We start from the raw sequence: 22,977 nt of genomic DNA on the forward strand, positions 1-22,977 counted from the left end.
AGATGTGAACCCGGGCGACCAAGTGATTAGAGATCGCCGAAGCAGGGACATCGCCAAAGATGAAGTCAGATAGTCTTTCCCAGCGGGCCAGAGGATGAGCTCGGGAGATAGCACCCTTGAACGTACACGGTGAAGCAAGAAGAGTAGATCATGAAGGCGGCCGGCGAGACCACAGGGAAGGTGTGTACGAAGGCACCCGAACTCGCCACCCAGAAGAGATCACGCTCCAAGGCAACTATGCACTGAGTTGTATCATGCATAAGTAACTTAGCCAAAATCCTGAAGAGTAAGAAGTGGCGCCCAAGTCAAGGATGCTCCAGATGATGGCACGTGTACAGCTGGATACGAGCCACGTGTCCAGATGTGTAACTGCCAGGAGAGAGAAAGTGCCCAGGTATATGAGAGTTTCCAACGAACTTTGAGGTACGCACGCGTTTAGATTACTTCTTTACAACTGCGAGAACGAGAGTACGCTGAGAGAGAACTTTGCACGGTTCCTTAGAGTTCTTGAGTTTTTCTCTTAAGTAATTGGTGGTTCAGTCGCTGACTTGGGCGTCGGAGCGTGATCGGCCGCAGCGGCGCCGTTCTGTCTTTTGCAGGTTCTCGAGGTGAATCGCGGTGAAAGACGGAGGCTAACACGGTGCAGAAGTCGATCCAAGTTTGACGAGGCAAGGCTCCAGCGTTTTGGTCAACAGGCAGGATCACGTTCCAAGCACTTACTCAAAGAACTCCAAGCGAACCTGCAAAACACAACAAACGGCGCCTCTAGCGGCCGATTGCGCTCCGACGCTTAAGTCAGTCAAGCAAAACCACTAAAGAACTGTGTACTAGGAATCTCAGTGAGACTCGTGCACTCTGTGATTCTCTCTTTCCCTCTGTGTGTGTAAAACTAGTCACTTGCCAGAATGAAAACGTACCTTCGTAATGAGCGTGGAATGCCTTTATATACCCTGCGGCGCGCCCAAGTTATTCGTGTACGAAGTAACTTGGCGTGTTTCTCTCGTTGGATGTCTCGTACAACCTCAGCGCGAGTACCAGGTGTGGCCTAGCTAGCGCACGTACCAGGTGTCACCTACTGTGTGAACGATCACCCCTGCTTTGCTCCATGCACGTTATGGGTTAAGAGAGCACCAATCACCGACTGGCTGCTAGCTCTCTTAGGCCACTCTCGTGCACAGTACTATAAAGCACCTAATCTTCTCCTTTCTCTGATCTTCTCCTTTCTCCTTTGTTCTTAGTACTTATTTTGATTTTAATTGTGAATATTTAAAAACAAATTGGCAATTGTGTGAGTAGTGGTTGATTTAATTCCAAACTTAGAATGCAAGTGTTCATATGATTTGATTCCAAATGATGGAAGAGGCCCCAACACCAATCCATTGAAAGGCCACCAAAATGTCAAATTGAGGCAACCACTAGAGTTATGGTCAAAGAGAGGTCAAGAGGACGCATTCTACATGTCATAAACTCTAGTGTAGAATAGTTTTTACATTTTTTGTCAAAAGTAGCATAGTTTAATTCTTTTGTATTTTTGTTGAAACATGCAAAGTGGTATCTAAAAGGCTAACCTAAGTTTAATTTGAGTTTCCTACTCCTAATTAAACTTAGGTCCAGCCCACATTTAGCCTAAGTGGAGCGTAAGGTTCTAGAACTCCTGGCACATGGAAGAATTCTAGAACCTACCTCACATGTGCTGAATTTAGGAGCCACCTTCCCATGTGCCAACATTTGAATTTCCCTCCAATTCTCTTTTCATTTTCAGCCCACTCTTGCTATATATAGAGGAGTTTGGGTCATGTAAATTCAAGATTAATACATGAGTGAATTGCTGCCAAAATTGTGCCAATATCACCCTTTGCCTAAAACCTCTTAGGAATAGGCTCTTAATCTTCCTAAACCATCACCTTCCAAGAAGAGTTGGCCTCACCACTCTCAAATCCTACTTCTCATGCACCTTCAAGATCACCATCACTCTTAGGAGGATCTTGTTCCACCATCAATCCATGGAGCTTCCGCAAATTCACTAAAAAACCGCAAAGAAGAAGACACAAATCGATCACCAAACCTAACATCTTTTTGAAAAGTGAAAAGTGGATGACAACAAAAAAATATGCATACAAAAAGGATATGGAACTTTTGAATCCATAAATAAAAACAAAAGTATAAGAGTTTTGAGAAGCATTCACATTTCAAATTTCACTTTGCAAATTTCTAAAGAGGATTCTAAGTATATGGAAAATTGTGTTCATAATTGTAGAGTTTAATCCCTCTTACTTTCTCAATTTCTAGGGAATTCCAAATCTTCATAATTAAAGTTTAAGTTAGTTTTCTTTGAGTCTTTTTCGTGCTTTTCTTGCTTGTCTCGTTAAAGTTTTGTCTTCATCTTATTTCCAATTTGGTTTAGCTTTGTAACTTTTAATCTTTTCTTGCTTGTCTTTCAAATTTTCTTAAGTTTTGACAAGTGTAAGAGCTTTGTCATCTTTCACTTGAAGTGTGTGCTACCAAGTGTAGACCTTTGTGTTTTGAGTTTAAATATTTCTTGAGTGCCTTGCAATTCTTCCCTCCTTTACTAAATTTGCCGAGTGACACAAGTGAGGAGTGGATAAAATTGTATTTTTTTTTCACTAATTGTTTGTTTCCTTTTTGGTGCAAATCAAGAGGCATTTGTCTTCGGGAGAATCTTCAAAGCCACAATCTCCTCAAAAGGCTTTCTTTTGGGAGAACTTGCGGAAACCAAAAGGACTTTGGCCCAAAGAGAATATGAGATAGGGAAATTAGTGGAGAGGTTGCAAAGACTAGAAGCGACCCAAGAAAGAAAACATAGAGGAAGCAGATGGGAACAAATGAGAGCCTATAGAAGCCACACGCACTATGGGAGTCAAGAGGAAAAACAAGATTAGAGAGTGCATAACTTTGAGAGAGGCGCCATGATAAGTGTCTAATTTCAGTAATATTTCATATTAAAATATAGGCACTTATGAGGATTTATTGCTAATTTACATATAAAATAATCCCTAATTTATGAATTTATACCTTTTTACATTTTTTATGATCTTTATTTGAATAAGAGTATTTTATTCCCAAATTTGGTGTTAATTGCAGATTTCTAAGGAAGATTGGAGATTTAGATTAAAGATGAATGATTTGAGCTAAAAAGATAAAGATAGAAGCTCCCAGAATGGAAAAAGATGCAAAGAAAGATTGGGATTTTTTTTTTATGTTTTATCATTTAGCCCATTAGCGCGACACAATAAACAACCTAACCCTAGAAAACTAGGATAAATAGAGGGCTAGAGCTCAACCTTAGGGTGCCAGATTGAGAGGAAAACACCATAGAGTGAATTGTAACCCAATTGGGAGAATGGAAGGTGCTAGAAGTATGCGTGGCTAATTCTACCCTTTGGGATTGGGAGTAATCTGCTCAAACTCTTATGTATTGAGGTGATATCTTATATATTAATATTCAGTTCTTGATTGATTATTGGTATTGTTGTTTTACTTTTAATTTTCCGTGACAAATTGAGAATCTTAAATCTGACTGGGAGGTATTTTTAGTGTTCGGACCTAAACAACAATACTTAACATATTTGAGTGCTAGGAATAGACTTGAAATGTTAATTGCTATTAAACGTCTGAGCTTCGTTCTAAGTTGTTCTTATAATTATGCGAGGGATCGATAGTTAGGGGACATTCTTAAGGATTTTATATGCGAGGAATCAATATAAATGATTTTTATACAAGCATCAATTTCAATCAAAGAACTTAATATTGACATGTTAATCAAAATACTTGAGAGTGAGAGAGATGAAACTAATCCTTATTTTTTCAATTGAAACAACTAATTCTTTGTCTGTTTTCTTATTCATCAGTGCCAACACAATTAATTCAAAACTCTTTTAATTGTTTTGTTTTTATATTTAGCGATTATTATACTCGATAATTCACTGTTCCTTGTGGGATCGATATCCGTCCTTAGGGACAATTATTACTTTTGACAAACGCGGTGCACTTGCCGTAAAAAGTCATCAAGTTTTTGGCGCCGTTGCCGGGGATCAGGTTTGATTTGTTGAGTATAATTTCCTAAATATTGTGAATATTTTAATTTTTTTGATTTGTTTTAATTTTTTATTTATTTTATTTATTTTTTTACAGATTTTTTTTTATATTTCTTTTGATTTTCTTTTGATTTTATTATATTTTATTTTAGTTCTTTTTAGGTTTAGTTACGTAGTTTTATTTAGGTTTAGGTAGTTTTTATTTATTTATCATTACTAGTTTTAGTTTTTATTTTTACGTTAGGTATTATTTTAAGTAAGTTGGTTAGTTTTTTACGATTATAATTATAATTTTTTGTTTTATTTTGTTTTAGCTTTATTTTATTTTGTTTTTATCTTATTCTTAGCATTTATTTATTATTTTTAAGTACGTTATTTCTTATTTTTATTGTTTTCTTTTATTCTGTTTTTAGTTTTTATTTTATATTTTTTTTCTTTTATGAATATTTTTGTGTTATTTTCTTAATGTCATTTTAGTGTTTTGTTTTGTTTTATTTTAAGTTTTAATTTATAGTATAGGCAGTTATTGATTTTATTTTAGTTAACAATTTAAATTTCTGTTTTTTTTATTTTTTTTATTTAAAAAAAAAATTAAAATAAAAATATACTCTACTTTTTTTCTTCTTTCCCACTAATATTTTAGGAAAGCAACATGGCAGAAGAACAAGCCAAGAAGACACTTGGAGATTATGTCATATACCAAGGACCAAGACATTATTCTAGTATCGCAATACCTGCTACCGCTAAGGCCTTGGAAATAAATCCCAATTTTCTTACTCTTATCAGTGCCCATCAATTCACAGCAATGGAGCATGAAGATCCATATTCACATTTGAATACATTTTATGAATTGGTGGGAGTAATGGGCTTTGAATCAGATGATGTTGATAATGTTTGTATGCGCTTGTTTCCTTTTTCATTGGCAGGAAAGGCTAAGGATTGGCTTAGCTCACTTCCATATCAGAGCCTGACGAGCTGGGAGGATGTAGAAGAAAAATTCTTGCAAAGATTTTTTCCAATCTCTCGCTACATTAAAGCTAAGTCTGAAATCTCTATGTTCAGACAAGGAACAGAGGAGTCTTTTTGTGAGACATGGGAAAGATTTAAGATGATATTGAGAAAATGTCCAAATCATGCGTTTGAAGACATTGCTCAAATGAGCATATTCATTAATGGTCTCAAATTTGATATGAAAATGCTCTTAGATGCCGCAGCTGGTGGCACAATGATGACTCTTGATGTCGAACAAGCAACGAGGATTATTAATGGATTGGCATCAACAGATTCTCAAGACCAGTATGATGGACGAACTACTCGGAAGAAAGGATGGATTGAAGATACATTATTGGCTCAAAATCAAATTTTGACACAACAGGTAGAGCAGTTAACCACACAAATGGCGAAATTGCCTCAACAATTACATGTTATTCAAAGGCAGAATCAAGAATTTAGGTGCGAACTGTGTGGAGGTGAGCATTCCAGTGAGCTATGTGCTTACCAAAATATTTCTTTTGAAGAAAAAGCGTTTTACATGGAAGATCAAGGAAAGCAAGGAACTTTTCAATAACTCCAACTATTAGATCATGTTTCCCAAGAGAGAATGAGCAAAATGGAAGATTCTACAAAAAAATTTACACACACCATGTTGGTTGTGTAGAAGAACGTTGAGAATTTTGAGACACAAATTAAGCAACTTACACAAGAGTTGAGGGAACTCAGGGAGAAATGTAAGTCAATCACTACAAGAAGTAGAGTAGTTGTAGGAAAGGGGATTGGTGATAATCTACAAAGTAAGGAAAGAGACATAGAGAGTGAGGAAAGAAAAATTGATAGGGAAGAAAAAAAAGAAGAGGAAGGAAAAAACAAGAGTGAAGAGGGAGAAGTGAAAGAAAAAAATGAGAGGGTACAAGAAGAAAAGAGAAAAAAGGAAATAGAGAATGAAAAAAGAAGTGTTCCAATTGTAGATTTACCTTATCCACATGCTCCCTTCAGAAAGAATATAGAAGGACAGTTTATCAGATTTTGTGAAATTCTAAAACAACTAGAGATAAGTATTCCGTTCACTGAAGCTTTGGAACAAATGCCTACTTATGCCAGATTTATGAAGGATTTGTTGACAAAGAAGAGAAGATTAAAAGAACAAGGAATTGTGGAGCTAGAAGCAGGATGTAGTGCCATTATTCAAAAATCATTGCCACAAAAATCTAAAGATCCTGGGAGTTTTACTTTGCAAGTCACAATAGGAAATTTTACAGTGGCCAAAGCATTACTAGATCTTGGGGCAAGCATAAATCCGATGCCACTATCTATGTTGAAGAAAATCGGGGATGTTGAAATTCTGCCTACAAGGATGACACTACAATTAGCTGACAGATCAATAAAATATCCACATGGGATAGTAGAGGATCTTTTGGTGAAGGTAGACAAATTTTACTTCCCAGTTGATTTTGTGATCATGGACATAGAGGAAGATGTTGAAGTACCTCTTATTCTTGGACGCCCATTTATGAAGACTGCAAAAATTATGATTGATGTGGATGAAGGAAAGTTGAAGGTTCGAGTGCAGGATGAAGAAGTTAGCTTTGATGTATTTGAAGCAATGAAACATCTGATTGATTAGAATGATTGTTTTAGGATGGATGCACTGGATGAACTGTATTTGGAAAATCACAGAGAAATATTTATAGATGATTCATTGATGAAAGCAGTCTTAAATGATAATGAAAATTGTGAGTACTGGGGGGAGAAGGAAGTCAAGGAATGTTTGTTAGAGCTGGGAAAGACAAAAGAAGTTCAACAAGGGATTTTTGATGAATTAGAACTGAACAAAGCCAACACCCCTCAGAAAATAGAGTTGAAACAGTTGCCAACTCATTTGAAATATGTTTTTCTTGAAGAAAATGGGGAGAAGCCAATTATCATAAGCAACCATTTATCCAAAGAGGAACAACAAAAGTTGATAAAAGTGTTGATGGCAAATAAAGAAGCTATAGGATGGACATTTGCTGACTTGAAAGGTATAAGCCCAGCATATTGCATGCATAAAATTCACATGGAGCAAGATTTCAAACCTGTGGCTCAACCACCAAGGCGGTTAAATCCTTCCATGAAGGAAGTTGTTAGAAAGGAGGTACAAAAGCTTTTAGAAGCAGGAATGATTTATCCCATTTCAGACAGTGCGTGGGTTAGTCCGGTACAGGTGGTACCTAAGAAAGGAGGTATGACAGTTATTTATAACGAAAAAAATGAATTAATTCCTACAAGAACTGTTACAGGATGGAGGATGTTCATTGATTATAGGAAACTGAATCAAGCTACGCGGAAAGATCATTATCCATTACCTTTTATGGATCAAATGTTAGAAAGATTGGCAGGTAAAGAATATTATTATTTTTTGGATGGTTATTCAGGATATAATCAAATTATGGTTAATCCAGAAGATCAAGAGAAGACAACATTTACTTGCCCATTTGGCATTTTTGCTTATCGAAAAATGCCATTTGGTTTATGTAATGCGCTAACAACTTTCCAAAGGTGTATGTTTGCTATTTTCGCAGATATGATTGAGAAATGCATTGAAGTTTTTATGGATGACTTTTATGTGTTTGGATCTTCTTTTGATGATTGTTTAGCTAATCTTGATCTCGTACTGAAGCGATGTGTGAAGACAAATCTTGTGCTAAATTGGGAGAAAAGTCATTTCATGGTCATTGAAGGAATTGTCTTAGGCCATAAAATTTCTCATAAAGGGCTGGAGATAGATAAAGCAAAAGTTGAAGTCATTGAGAAGTTGCCTCCACCAGTCAACATCAAAGGAATCAGAAGTTTTCTAGGGCATGCTGGATTTTACAGAAGATTTATTAAAGATTTCTCCAAGATTTCAAAGTCCCTATGCAACCTTCTCAATAAGGATACTCCTTTTAAATTTGATGATAATTGTTTAACTGCTTTTAATATCTTGAAAGAAAACCTCATTTATGCACCTATCATAACTGTTCCTGATTGGAAACTTAATTTTGAGATAATCTGTGATGTTAGTGATTATACAATAGAAGTAGTTTTAGGACAAAGGAAAGAAAGAATTTTTCAAGTAATACACTATGCAAGTAAAGTTTTGAATGAAACTCAAAGTAATTACACCACAACAGAAAAAGAACTACTAGCTACAGTGTATGCACTTGAGAAATTTCGATCTTATTTGATAGGTTCTAAAGTCATTGTTTTCACTGATCATGCTGCAATAAAATATTTATTGAATAAAGCAGATTTTAAGCCAAGACTTATACGATGGATACTTTTGTTGCAGGAATTTGATTTGGAGATCAAAGATAAGAAAGGATGTGAGAACAATGTAGCAGATCATTTATCAAGACTAGCAAATGATGAGGTAACCACATTAGAGCCGGAGGTTCTTGCTGAATTTCCAGATGAGAAGCTATTGATAATCAAAAAAAGGCCATGGTTTGCAGACATGGCCAATTTTAAAGCTACTGGAACAATCCCGGAGAATTTGGACTGGCATCAAAAAAGAAACTTTTTTAAGGATGCCAATCATTATGTGTGGGATGATCCTCATTTGTTTAAAATGGGTGCAGATAATTTGCTGAGAAGATGTGTTTCTTCAGATGAAGCCAATAAAATTATATGGCAATGCCATAATTCAGCATATGGAGGACATTTTAATGGGGAAAAGACAGCTGCAAAAATTCTTCAATCAGGTTTTTTCTGGCCTTCGTTGTTTAAAGATACACATGCACTAGTACAAAGATGTGATAAGTGTCAAAGGACAGGAAGCATTTCTAGAAGACATGAGATGCCATTACAAAATATTCAAGAAATTGAAGTCTTTGATTGTTGGGGCATTGATTTTATAGGGCCTTTGCCATCTTCTTTTTCAAATGAATATATACTAGTGGAAGTTGAGTATGTTTCTAGATGGGTGGAAGCAATTCCAGCACAACATGCAGATTCCAAGACAGTCATCAAATTTCTTAAAAGGAATATTTTTTGTAGATTTGGCACTCCTAGAGTATTGATAAGTGACGGTGGGTCTCATTTTTTTAGTATCCAATTGAAGAAAATGTTAGAGCATTATGGGGTTAGTCATAAAGTAGCATCAGCCTACCACCCACAGACAAACGGGCAAGCAGAAGTTTCTAACAGAGAAATCAAGAAAATATTAGAGAAAACAGTGGTTGCATCAAGGAAAGATTGGTCAATCAAACTTGATGAAGCTCTGTGGGCGTATAGAACGACATTTAAAATTCCTACTGGCCTTTCCCCATTTCAGCTGATTTATGGGAAAGCCTGTCATCTTCCGGTGGAATTAGAGCATAAAGCATATTGGGCATTAAAAACACTAAATTTAGATGCTAAAGCGGCTGGGGAAAAGAGAAAACTGCAAATCCATGAACTTGAAGAGATGAGGTTAAATGTATATAGTTCCTCAAAGCTTTATAAGGAGCGCACAAAGAAATATCATGACAAGAAGATTGTGGAAAGAAATTTTTACCCTGGGTAATCTGTGCTTTTATTCAACTCTAGATTGAAACTTTTCCTGGAAAGTTAAAATCTAAATGGTCAGGTCCTTATGTTGTGAAAGAGGTAAAGCCTTATGGAGCAATAGAGTTAGAAGAACCAAAATCACATAGAAGTTGGGTTGTAAATGGTTAGAGGGTAAAGCCTTACTTGGGTAATGAACAGGAAAAACTCACTATGGTAATCCTTTTAGATGACCCATAAAGACATAGGCGTCAACCTATATGACGTTAAAAGAGCGCTTACTGGGAGGCAACCCAGTCCACATTTTAGTTTTATGTTGTTTTATTACCTTTGTTGATTTTATTTAAAATAAAAAATAAAAAATAAAAAATATAAAAAAAAAATCCTATATGCCTCCTAATCATTTTGCAGGTTATGTATTTTTGACCTGGGGACAGGTTCTATTATTTAGGGGGGCAGATCCAGCAAATGAAGCAAAACTGTAGATAAAGATTTTAACAAAAAGCTGGATGACTTCTTAAGAAGAGAGGATTGAGCAAAAATATGGTTTTATCTTTCTAATTCTCTTTTCTTTTCAATTATTTGAATTTTGTCTTATTTTGTTTATTTTATTTTTCGGTTATTTTGTTTTCTGTTTATTTGCTTATTTGTTTGGTTTGTTTTTATTGCTTATTTTGAATAAATTTCCTGTTTTATTAGTTTGGTAATTTTAAGTCTTGAATTATCTTTCTTGACTAAATTTCAGTTTTAATTTGTTTGTTTTCTAGTTTATTTTTTTTCAAATAAAAAGAACTAGAATATTAATTTTGAATTGTGGAAAAAAGAATTTGTGTTTAAATATTAAATAGTGAGATGAATTAGACACAGGTTAGAAAAGAAAATATGATTGAATCCCTATTCAAATGTAGTTCAAATATGATACATGAAAATTTAACAGGATGATTGATTAGGATAGATAATGACAAGACAAAAAGGAATGAGACCATTTAAACCAAGTGAGTGTGTGAACCTTAAAGTTTTGAGGGTTTTACTGATGAATTGACAGTTGTGGTTGCTTAATTTTTATCTTTGTTGCATCATAAAAGAGCATGAAGATGATTGAGGCATTTGTTTGTATTAATTAGGAGCCAGGGCCAAAAAGCCAACCTTTATATTAGAATTCCATTTTTTTTATATCCCCTTTGGGCGAAGAAATTTTTTGTTAATATTGCACCTTAACCTTTATTGATATAATTTTCTACCCTTTAGCATGTCTAAGGAAGGAGAACATAGATGCAATACATATAGAAAAGGGAAAGGTTGGTTCCGATTTTGAAAGTTCCAAAAGTTGAAAATAGGAAGAATCTTTTCCTATTATTGAAAACAAAACAAAAAAGAAAGAGAAACAGAAGAAGAAAAAGAAATAAAAAAAAGAAAGATAGAAAAAAATTTCATGAAAATCATGAAAAGAAAGAAAATGAGGAAAAAGGTGACATCGAAAGAAAGTGGTAATTAGATAACATATATGTTCTCTATAATTGAATTGTAGGTATGTTCTTCTTCTTTAAGATGTGCATTTTGTTATCTAAGAAAAACCAATATTTTTTGGAAGCCCAGCCTCATTACAACCCTGGAAAAGACCTCAAGATTCATGTTTCTAATATGTTTGTGATTTGAAGATGAAATGAAAAGCAACTGTGATTTTTTATGATTCAGTGAAAATAGAGAGAAACACTTACCCGTGAGCATATGAGAAGATATTCCTTGCTGAATTGTCATTTATTTGTTTTTGATTTGATCCTGGAAATTGATTGTGTCTATAATTTTCTATATTGGAATTTGGAAGCATCATAAATTTCTAATTTGATCTGTTGTTTAGTGAATTAAGCTGTTTGATATTTAAATTCAAATATATTCATTTACTTTGCTTGAGGACAAACAAGATTCTAAGTTGGGGAGAGTGATAAGTGTCTAATTTCAGTAATATTTCATATTAAAATATAGGCACTTATGAGGATTTATTGCTAATTTACATATAAAATAATCTCTAATTTATGAATTTATACCTTTTTACATGTTTTATGATCTTTATTTGAATAAGAGTATTTTATTCCAAAATTTGGTGTTAATTGCAGATTTCTAAGGAAGATTGGAGATTTGGATTGAAGATGAATGATTTGAGCTAAAAAGATAAAGATAGAAGGTCCCAGAATGGAAAAAGATGCAAAGAAAGATTGGACTTTTTTTATGTTTTATCATTTAGCCCATTAGCGCGACACAATAAACAACCTAACCCTAGAAAACTAGGATAAATAGAGGGCTAGAGGCTCAACCTTAGGGTGTCAGATTGAGAGGAAAACACCATAGAGTGAATTGTAACCCAATTGGGAGAATGGAAGGTGCTAGAAGTATGCGTGGCTAATTCTACCCTTTGGGATTGGGAGTAATCTGCTCAAACTCTTATGTATTGAGGTGATATCTTATATATTAATATTCAGTTCTTGATTGATTATTGGTATTGTTGTTTTACTTTTAATTTTCCGTGACAAATTGAGAATCTTAAATTTGACCGGGAGGTATTTTTAGGGTTCGGACCTAAACAACAATACTTAACATATTTGAGTGCTAGGAATAGACTTGAAATGTTAATTGCTACTAAACGTCTGAGCTTCGTTCTAATTTGTTCTTATAATTATGCGAGGGATCGATAGTTAGGGGACATTCTTAAGGATTTTATATGCGAGGAATCGATATAAATGATTTTTATACGGGCATCAATTTCAATCAAAGAACTTAATATTGACATGCTAATCAAAATACTTGAGAGTGAGAGAGATGAAACTAATCCTTATTTTTCCAATTGAAACAACTAATTCTTTGTCTGTTTTCTTATTGATCAGTGCCAACACAATTAATTCAAAACTCTTTTAATTGTTCTGTTTTTATATTTAGCGATTATTGTACTCGATAATTCACTGTTCCTTGTGGGATCGATATTCGTCCTTAGGGACAATTATTACTTTTGACAAACGCGGTGCACTTGCCGTAAAAAGTCATCACGCCACCAACAACCGCTATCAAAGCCTTTTTTCCCTTTTATTAAATTTCCTATTTTTAGTGGGGAAAGTGATTTTGTTCTCGCTGGTTGACCTCGGTTGGACTGGATGGATAACTCCTTTTCCGGTCTGTCTCCTCTTGATGCATTGGAACAACGCTCCGCTGGAACAGAGGGGCTCTACCTATTGATCACACTCTGACGATCAAGTCAGTGAGAGCATACAAAATAAGTCACTAGTTTCAGTCTTAAGTAGTCAGAAACAACGTACTATTATCGGGGATCTCAAGCCCCTTTTATAGGTTTCCCTTTAACAACTTCTACTAATGAGAACATAATCTCAACAGAAAGCATATAATCATAATAGAAAAACCCCCTGTTCATGTGCACCTCTTATCTTCGGGTACTAACAACAGAAAAACATTATGTTTACACGTGTACCATTATTCTCAAGTGCTAACAACATTATTCTAAAACAACTTTTATTTTACATTTAATTTGTGTATCTGTTATAAACAAACTGAAAAATCATTCTATATTTTCGAGCTTTCTTACCAGCGCTTGGGCCAAGCTCATGGCCACCCTTTGGTCCATGTTGGCCCAAAAGTCGAGCTGACTCTACCAAAGTGCTTGGACCGAGGTCCCGAGCACTCTTGTCCAATACACAAGCCTCCCAAGCTCGAGCTGAGCTTGACTATGCGAAGAGGCTTACAAGCACTTGGCGGATGACACGACGTTTTCCCCAACGGGTAGGTGAGGCGTGGTTACCGAAGCACTCCCTGACGAGATGTCTCACCATACTAAATCTGCGGCTTTTGCATCAACGGCTAGGAAGCGCTGCCACTTCATTTCCCTTTTTAAACACTAAAAACCCATTTCTCCTTTCTTACTCTTTACGTAACCTTCATACTCCAGAAACTTTTGCACTCTCAAATCTCTCCTGCACCAAGAAGCTTTCTTCACAATTCTTCTTTCCAATCAGCTATCACACCAGGTATTTTCCTTTAACTAATCTTTATTATTGAATGCTCATTCACTTTACCAATTGCATTGTCTGAACTGGGATTTTCTTTCGAATCGCCTTCTCTATCTGAACTGTTATTTCCTTTGGGTTCATTTGCTTTGTTTGAACTGTGATTTCCTTTGGATTAATTTTCACTATTCTGAACTGCTTGTATCTAGTTTTTGTGTTTGTGCTTGTGTGCTAGTTATCTCTGAATGGATTACAGTGTTATGTACCCTTGGGCCAAAAAAAACCTTTTGACAGAAACCTCTTATTATACCACCCATCAATGTCTTAGAGATTTAAGAGAGAATGGTTGTACCATGAGTAAGAAGCATGAGAGTCATGTAAAAACCGTACAGTGAGGGCGAACCCATATGTTGTGATGAGTCCTCGGACTTCGAGGGTCCGTTCTATTGCTTTTGAGCTACCTTTTTCAAAAAGGTCCTCTCACATCTTCCTTTGTCCATCTTCGAGAAAGAGCTTTTGACCGAGCTGAACATCCCCCCTGCCCAGCTACACCCTAATAGTTGGGCATTCACCGGTGCTTTTATTATTCTGCGTGCATAGTTCGGCATCTCGCCGTCTGTTGAAGTCTTCTTATACTTCTTTGAAGCTAAACCCGTAAGTACTAAAGTGTGGGTGTCCCTGGAAGAGCCTTAACAGGAGATTCATCCCTTTTGGATGGATTTCCCCTATACTAGACCTCTGAGCCCAAATTCCAGAGTGCTCGGTGCCTGGAAGATCTATCACCAAAAGATCAAAGGATCTGCCAATTCCTGTCAAGCTTGAAGGTCGTCTTTGAAAACTCTTACTTAATATCCAAATAGTACCATGCCGGTGCCCTGAAGGCTTATATTGGTACTCCTTATTTCCCACTCTTGGTGAAAATAACTTTGCCACCACTTATTAACCATTTACTTATTTTATTTACAGGGAGGATATTATCTAATATCAGCAAGGCGAGGCTAGCCGAGATGGCTAAAAAGATGAGGGTAGCTACCAACATGCCTAAGGATTCTTTAACTCGCAAAAAGAAAGCTTTAGTCACCATTACTCAAGCCCCGACTCAGCAGAACAAGGAAACCACCTTGGAGCTTGTTTTTAAAAGACAAAGGAAAGCAACTCGGATGGTTGAGCCCCCCATCAGGACATGTTCCTTCAAAAGGCCAGGCTCCACACCGAGATGTAATTTTCATCTAGGAAGGCGAAGCGGAAAGCTCCAAGGGGAAGAGCTTGTGGGATCTGATCTTTGACGTCGCAACCTACGGTGAACACGCCTTCCTGCCCAGCGATGACAAGGACATGCTCATGGCCTTCAATGAAGACCACCTGTTTCGCGACACCATAAAGCGGATTGGGCAGGCCTTTGCCATGGGTTTCCTTGCTGTTTCTAAAGCACGAAGTCAAAAATCCGCCAAAGATCAAAGGGTCGTGGAGCTTCAAAAGGAGGTAGAGCGCCTACGTGTCATGATCAACCACTTGAACAACCATGCCCGCGTTGAAGCCACACGCCTTAGTGATCTTCATGAAGAAACTAAGCGAATCCTGACCGAGAAGGCTCAAGAAGCTTCAAGCTTAGCGTAAGAGAAGGACAAACTCTTGTCCAGAATTGAAGAGTTGGAGAATAAGGCAACCCGCTGAGGGAGGACCTCACCAAGGTCAGAGAATCTTTTAAGCAAGATGCTTCCCAATCCTACCTTGTAGAATTCGAGGCAGCCATCGAACAAGATTTAGCAATTCATCCCAATCTGGACTACTCAGAACTCGGCCCGGGTAAAACCGTGGTCGATGGCCAACTAAGGGATGATTAACTTAAACATTTTATGGTCTGTAATATGTTAAATTCTCTTAACACTTTAACAATTTGAACCCTTTATATTTATCAACACTTTCGCACTTTCTTTTGCATAGTGATTTTTGGGATCTTTGCCAACGCATGCCTTACTACTTAACTCACTCTCTTAAGATAAATCATATAGGAAGTCGCTATTAACCTAAGCGCGAAAATAACAACTACTATCAATACACATGCGAATACCTTATCACTTATGCTAATTCTTCTCCACATGTTGAGCGTTAAGTAATTAGTGTAATGAAAATCTAACTTAGGCATGACTAAACATGAAAAATCATAGAATTCCCACTTAATAGAGAACTAACCTTTCGATGAATCATAAACCCGTAGTTAAAATGAGCCTATACTCAATCTCAACTTGCACAACTTTGTTCCAAAAAATGGGCCAAAGGCTGCCTATCATGACTTTTCTTAGCCCTGCTTCGCAAAGCGCCTGCTTGGATAATCGTACTTTCCCCGAGCTCTACCGCCTTATCCATATATATATGATCGAAGGATTCAAGTAAATATCATTTAATCATTTCAAAGAGCACCTAAATTTGGGTGATCGTTCACACACCGAGTTAGCCCGACTTACCATGTACCAAATTTAACAAACGCACCACTACAGAGTGCCTGCACACGGATGACTTGACTCACTCTGGTCTAGGATGTCTTTCCAGGTGTGAATGACTCTACTAATAACAAACCGAATCACAGAGTGCCTATACTCGGGTAGTCGCTCTCATGTCGAGTTAGGTCATCTCACCTTGTACTGGATCAAACGATTTAGCCATAATAAATCAATCTGCAGAGCGCCTACATTCGAGTAGTTGTTCTTACACCGAGTTAGGTCGTCTTACCTTGCCAAATACTTCCTTTACATCAATTTTATGCACAGGGCGCATATACTCGGGTAGTCGTACTGACACCGAGCTAGGTCGTCTTATCTGGCACTAGATAACCATTTTACACACAGGGTTCCTATACTCGGGTAGTCGTATTGACACCAAACTAGGTCGTCTTATCTATCACTTAGATCAAGGAAATCATTGGGCAAACTAGTCTCACAGGGCGCCTATGCTCGGATAGTTGTATTTGTTGAATCAAGTGTGTTCAAGCTTTGAAGAATCCAAATCCTTTGAGTTTGATGGAAGGCTGGATGCACTTGTTGTTGCTGAGGTGTTTTAGAATAGGATCTGGGGTAGATTATCTGTGTAAATCCACTCTTGATTGAATTCAAAGCTTAAGTATTCTCAAACCTTTTGAATTGAAAGTGTTTTTCAAACCAAGTGAAAAACAACCTGTTGTTTTGTCGAAACAACTGATTGTTTTACTCTTAGGTGTTTTGAGAAAGGTTGAAAACAGTTTTTGATGGTTGACTTGCTGTCAAACCAAAACAACCGATTGATTCGCACATTCAACCGATTGTTTGTTTTCAAACCATAACAGAAAACTGTTTTGAGTGTTGACTAAGCTTTAAATGATTTTATAACTGAATGCGCTTCTGTTTTAAATGCTTTGACCAGTCTTTGAAAGCTATAAAGAGTTTGTTCAGCTTTTGTAACAAACAAGAACTGAGATTTAATCATAGAAAACAAATTTGAGTTTTTCACTTATTTTGCTTTTCAAGAGTTAAAGATTGCTTTGAGATTGCTTTGATCAAGAGAGAATGGGATAGGATTTTCATTTGTATTGATTTCAGATCATTCTGTAACAAGTGTAATCCTTCTGTACTTTGTGTAAACTCTAGTGTGATAGGCCAAGAAGTGTTGAGTGCTCTTGAGGTTGTCAAGATCAACATTCTTGGTGGTGTATGTGCTGAGCCAAAGGAAGTGTGTGTCTTGAGGGGATCAAGGTCACTTCTTTGGTGGTGTGTGTAAGTAATCTAGGTTTGGTTACTTAGTGGATTCCCCAGTGGTTTCTAGGAAGACTGGTTGTAGCTCTTGGTTTAAGAGTCAACCAGTATAAACTGTGTGTGCAATCTCTCTCTCCCTTAAACTCTTTAATTTCAGTTTATATATTTTAACTGGTGATCCTGCCGGTTGACCAAAACGCAAGAATCTTGCCACGTCAAAGGTATCTCCCTCTGGATCGGCTTTGCGCCACGCTAGCTTCCGTCCTTCACACCTCGATTCTCCTCAAGAACCTGAAAAGGACAGAGTGGCGCCACTGCGGCCGATCGCGCTCTGACGCTCAAGTCAGTGACAGAATCACCAAAACTCTAAGAGAGAAAAGCTAAAACTCAAGGAACCGTGCAAAATCATTCTCAGCGTACTCAAGTGTTCTCAAAGCGTAAAGAAGTGTTCTAAACGCGCATACCTCAGAATCTGTTAAGAGTTCGTTATATACCCGTGCATTTTCTCTCTCCTGACGGTTACACCTCTGGATACGTGGCTCGCATCCAGCTGTACACGTGTCACCATCTGGAACGTCTTATGCTTGAGCGCCACTTCCACTCTTCAGGCTGTTCGACTAAGTTACTCAGGTGAGGAGCAACTCGGTGCATAGCTGCCTTGGAGCGCGATCTCTTCTAATGACGAGCACAGGGTGTCACCATGCACACCTTCTCTGTGGTCTCGCCTGCCGCTATCACGATCTGCATTACTTGCTCATCGTGCATGTTCTGGTAAGCTGTTCCCTGGCCTCAACCTCTGGCTAGGGAATGATCATCTGATAACTTCATCCTTCGTACTCGTGCCCTTTGAAAGCCTTGAACAAGCTTTCCTGATCTTTCGGCGATGTCCCCCTCTCGGCGATCTCTGACCACTTGGTCGTCTAAGCTCGCATACGGCGACTACGACACAAGCCTGGTGACTGCCAGTTTAGATATGCTAGAGATCGGAGCACGCCAACTTAAGGATTGGCGACTACACAGACTTCCCGATGTCCTTCCCTTCTGTCAGCCAGGTGTTCCGTTCAACACGCCTATATTTTCGCTTGCTGCCACGTCATCACTCCCGACTACCGGGTCGGTACACAAGCCCCCCAGTCTTAAGCGAAGACTTGTCCAGCGAAAAGACTAAGAGGTCACATCACCGTCGATCTACGTGGCGCTGGCGCGGAATTCCGAACGTCCGTACCCTCTGCTTTCCTGACGCTCCACCAAACCCCTTTTTCTAATCGCTCGACACGTGGCTTCATCAACGGTCATCTTCAGCTGTCGTTTGCGCTTCCGAAAACGTTCGAAAAACCCTTAAACCCCTTGCACTTCCACTGTTCCATCATCTTTCTGCACTCTCAAACGTTCTAGGTTTTTCTCTGCGAACCCACGAAGCTTCTCAACTCTCTCAATCTCCAACTCTCTTCAACGCTCATCCGATCACAAAAAGGTACCCCTTTTACTTCTTCTGTTGATATTTGCTGCATTTTAACCGATTCGCATCATCCATTATCTGTCTGAAGCATACGTTGTGGGCTGTTTTTTCCTTTTCTCCTTCTCTCGTAGTTTAGGGCTTCGTTCTTCGTCACGTTCATCCCAGCGAACTCTTGTTCGTTCGCTCTGTCTTCTTCGTTCTCAATCGAGTCGTTCTGTTGGCTTTGTTTCATCCCTTTCATTTTCCTTTGCAGTTCCTGCGATGGCTCACACAAAATCCACCGCGAACCCTCCTTCTTCGTCGCGAAACCCTCCACCCCAAGCGCGTAGGGTTGCTCCTGGGGCAAATCCTCCACCAGCGCGCAATCCACCACGAGCCTCTGATGCTCCTTCTAACCAGGCTGAGAGGCCTGCTTCTTCTCACGCCAATCCCGCTCAGGCAACTCCACCGATCGCCGGAGGAGCCTCCCTGCCTCCAAAAGATTACAAGGAACTCTACCCTTGGGCCACCCCACTCTTGTTAAAAGAGACTTCTTCAATAAACACGGAGTTGGGCGTGCTCCGACTAAGGAAAGGAGACCAGTCCGACCTCTCCTTCCACAAGGAACATGATAGCAAGGTGGTCGTGCTGCCCTGCTTCCCGGATGAGCCGATCTGTGCGGACGACAAAGGGAACAACGACGAGTTGTTCTGCTTCCTCTACGCCACCTTTTTCAAGAAAGTGAAGCTCAAACTTCCCTTTACTCGCTTCGAGAGAGAGCTGCTAACCGAGCTCGATATCGCCCTCGCCCAGCTTCATCCCAACAGCTGGGCGTTTGTAAGGGCGTTCCAAATCATCTGCGCACACCTGGGGCTGCCGGCTTCAGTAGATGTCTTTCTTTTCCTGTTCGAGGCTAAGAATCCCGGAGACCGCCTCTGGATTAGCTTAAACGGGATTGCTGGGAGGTCAATCCTCTCAATCTTCCAGCAATCTTACAAAGACTGGAAAGGAAAGTTCATCAAGGTGCGCCCATACGAGCAAGACCCCTCACTGCTCGACGGTTTCCCCTTGTACTGGGTACACAAGGGGAACAAAGACTCCAAAGAATGCTTCAGGAGGCCAAGGAGTCCCGACAACATGGGCGAGCTAGACAAAGATCTCTGCCTTTTCTGGAAGAGCGTAGCAGCTGCCAACATCACCTTCCCTACCGCCTCAATCATCTCCTTCGAGTTCTCCGAGGGCCAACTTGAAGCTCACATAGGTCAGCCCCTACCTCAGCACCAAGACTATTGTTTTGTGCTGGAAGCAACTTAGCGTTTCTACCATTCCATTCTTTGGCGTTTTGCTTGTTCGGTATTGGTCTTGATTTTGAATCCATGTGCCACTTGCTTGCGTTATTCCTACGTGCATATACTTGTATATCTTGCTTCTGCTTTTGTGCTTACTCATCTATTTTCTACCCTGTGCAGACTTCATGTTGGGAAAAGGCAAACTAGCTGAACTGAGGGCGATCTCCCGATCTCACAAGCTGGCGACGGGCTCCCAAACCGTACCCAACTCGGTGGTGGAGATCGTCGTTGCTCAGGGCAGAACTCCTCCCCAAGGTCCAACTCCTTCGGAGGCACTAGCCGCCCCTCAAAGAAAAAAGCTTGTCTTGAGGAAGCCAAAGAGGAAAACTCCTCAAGTAGTACAAAAAGAAGAAGAAGATGACGAGGTGACTGAGGATGGCCTTGTCACCAAAAGAACAAGGGTGGCTCCCTCTTCACCACCTGCACTCCCAACTCCAACACCGCCCTCACCTCCAGCTCCAACACAACCAGTCCAAGCAACTCCCTTGGCCGTCGCACCCCCCGTGGTTGAAAGCAGCGACCCAAACTTCATTGAGAATCCTCCAAGCGCCTCCACTCCATTTGTATCTGCTGGAGAGGGTCCTCCTTCAACCACCTCTATCGTTGGGGCTGCACCAGGAGGAGATGAAGGTGGCCATAACTCGCCAATTTTGATAACTGAGTCTCCGACTTCATCACCACGCCAGGAAACCCCCCTCGCCTTTCAAACTCAAGAGGGTGGTGGTGAAAGTCAGCACCAAGCTCCTCCAGCACCTCCACCAGCAACAACTTCAAACTTCCCCCCCTCCATCGAAGAGATCTGGGGACCCTTCACAGCCAAACTGAAGATGATGGCAGAGGATCTCCCCTCAATTATAACGAAGGCTGTGAAGAACTCGAGCAAGAAACTCCAAGAAGAGAATGCGGCGCTCAAGGAGTCAAACCGCCTGATAAGGATGGAGGCGGAGAAGCTTTCTTGCAATCTGATGATGGCGGAAATTGACCATTCAAGGCTGGAAGACGCCATGGATGCTGAACTAAGAGGCGCGCGCAAGGAGGCCTCCGATCTGCGCCAAAAACTGCACCTCCAGGCTCAAGAGAAAATCAAGCTGGAGAGTAAGCTTGTACCTTACAGGCTCAAGGTGGCCAACTTGGAGGCTGCAATGAAAGCAGATGCGACCAAGGTGGAAAACCTTGAAAAGAGGTCGGTAGATCGGAAGGTCCTCCTTGGGAAGGTCGAGAAGGAGAGGGACGACACCAAGGCTGAGCTCGCCAAAACTCAAGAGGAAAACACAAAGATTGTTGCAGAGCTGGCCCAGGTTCGGGAGGAAAACAAAAAGGCTGCTGAAGAGCTTGCTCGGGCTCGTGAAGAAACTGAAGGGCTGAAAAAGCAAACCGACGAGCTGAAGAAACAAGCTCAAGAGCTCGAGCAAAGCTCCGCCCAAGTCCTTTCCGCCGGGTTCGACGCCGCTTTGGAGCAAGTCTCGTGCCAATATCCCGAGCTCGATCTCTCCATGGTGTCAATCTGCAACGAAGTGGTGGATGGGAAGATCGTGCCCTCTGAAGATTAATTGCCTCCCTCCATCATTTTGTTCTTTGAAACTTAGTGCTCATTTCTGTTTGTAAGAACTTTTATATGTAATTCTTCTTCGTATGTACTTGAACTGACATTGCTTAATATAACTCCTTCTGCTTAAGATGTTGTTTCCTAATATCATGCCTCAAACGTCTCTTACTCGCTGTGTGATTAACCAGCATAACCGGTAGAACTCGCTTAAACAAATTAACTTAGCCATTCCTCGGGCTTAACCGTTCACTCACTGCTTTGAACTCGAGCAAACTGTTAATCTTATAACAATTTATCAAACTGTTAACTCGAAGTAAAATTTGAGCAACTATTAACTCTCAAACGATGACATTTAATACAACTTACATACTTAAGGCAATAAACCTCAACATAATCCACTTACTTGGCAGCAGGTTTTAACTTAAACTGGTATCACAATAAAGTTTACCTGATTTGCCCGGCAAGGTTAGCCTTTACTCCTGTCATCGCTTGGAATTCTTCTGATCGCCATAGAGTTCTGGCGATGTAAGCTTTCTTTGCCTTCATAACTTGGCTATTGTTCCCTCATCTGGGGAGTAGAGGAGCCTTTCGGATCCTTCTCTACCTCCCTGAGTTTCAAAACAATAAGCTGGACAGCGAGGTGTTCTCTTTGAACTTACCTTAGCTATCTTTTAAACTTCTTTCACCATTCACGCCATACCTGAACTCGTTCAAGACGAGAAGGATTTTATCTGTCTCCACACCGCCTACAAGCGTGGAAGCTTTCTCTGGTCTTACTAAGTCAATATTGATGTTTCGCTTAAAGGGGGAGAGGCGTTTTCCTTCCCTTCCCGTCGTTTAAGGTCACGAACACCTCTGACTTTTCAGTTCATCTTGCCTGAACTCACTCTGAGGTAAGGAGGACTTTTTCTCGCCTGAACTCGCTCAACGGCGAGAAGGACTTTATCTTGCCTGAACTCGCTCAACGGCGAGAAGGACTTTCTCTGGCCTGAACTCGCTCAACGGCGAAAAGGACTTTTTCTTGCCTGAACTCGCTCAACGGCGAGAAGGTCTTTTTCTTGCCTAAACTCGCTCAACGGCGAGAAGGTCTTTTTCTGGTGCCTCAACTTGCCCAGGGTGTACATCTCCTCCCCCCTGGATGCACTGAGGACTTTTTCTCTTTCTCACCTGCACTCGCTCGAGGGCGATGAGGTCTTTTACTCTTTCTCGCCTGCACTCGCTCGAGGGCAAGGAGGTCTTTTTCTTTTCTTGCCTCCAAACGCACGAGAGCACTGAGGTCTTTAGTCATCACTGGTGCCTCCGATCGCCGAAAGACGATGAGGACTTTAAAACTTTAACTGATGCCGCCAATCGCC

The 22,977-nt window shown here is 39.7% G+C and overlaps 1 protein-coding gene and 1 pseudogene across 1 annotated transcript; one reads left to right on the plus strand and one right to left on the minus strand.

The window, feature by feature from the left end:
- Positions 1-4,707: 4,707 nt before the first annotated feature.
- LOC137814423 (uncharacterized) lies at positions 4,708-6,675 on the plus strand. The gene is made up of 2 exons (XM_068617163.1): positions 4,708-5,430; positions 5,713-6,675. Exons 1-2 carry the CDS (start codon positions 4,708-4,710, stop codon positions 6,673-6,675), a joined length of 1,686 nt encoding a protein of 561 aa, XP_068473264.1.
- Positions 5,089-5,195, minus strand: LOC137819907 (small nucleolar RNA R71; annotated as a pseudogene).
- Positions 6,676-22,977: the final 16,302 nt, after the last annotated feature.

This window comes from Phaseolus vulgaris, chromosome 10 (genome assembly GCF_000499845.2).
Source record: "Phaseolus vulgaris cultivar G19833 chromosome 10, P. vulgaris v2.0, whole genome shotgun sequence".
Taxonomy (NCBI): Eukaryota; Viridiplantae; Streptophyta; class Magnoliopsida; order Fabales; family Fabaceae; genus Phaseolus; species Phaseolus vulgaris.

What these genes read in the sequence shown, in the direction of transcription:
- LOC137814423 (XM_068617163.1), top strand. Translation starts at nt 4,708, where the DNA reads ATGGCAGAAGAACAAGCCAAGAAGACACTTGGAGATTATGTCATATAC. An exon ending in ATCAAATTTTGACACAACAG is followed by an intron (nt 5,431 to 5,712) that starts GTAGAGCAGTTA and finishes TTGGTTGTGTAG; the next exon opens with AAGAACGTTGAGAATTTTGA.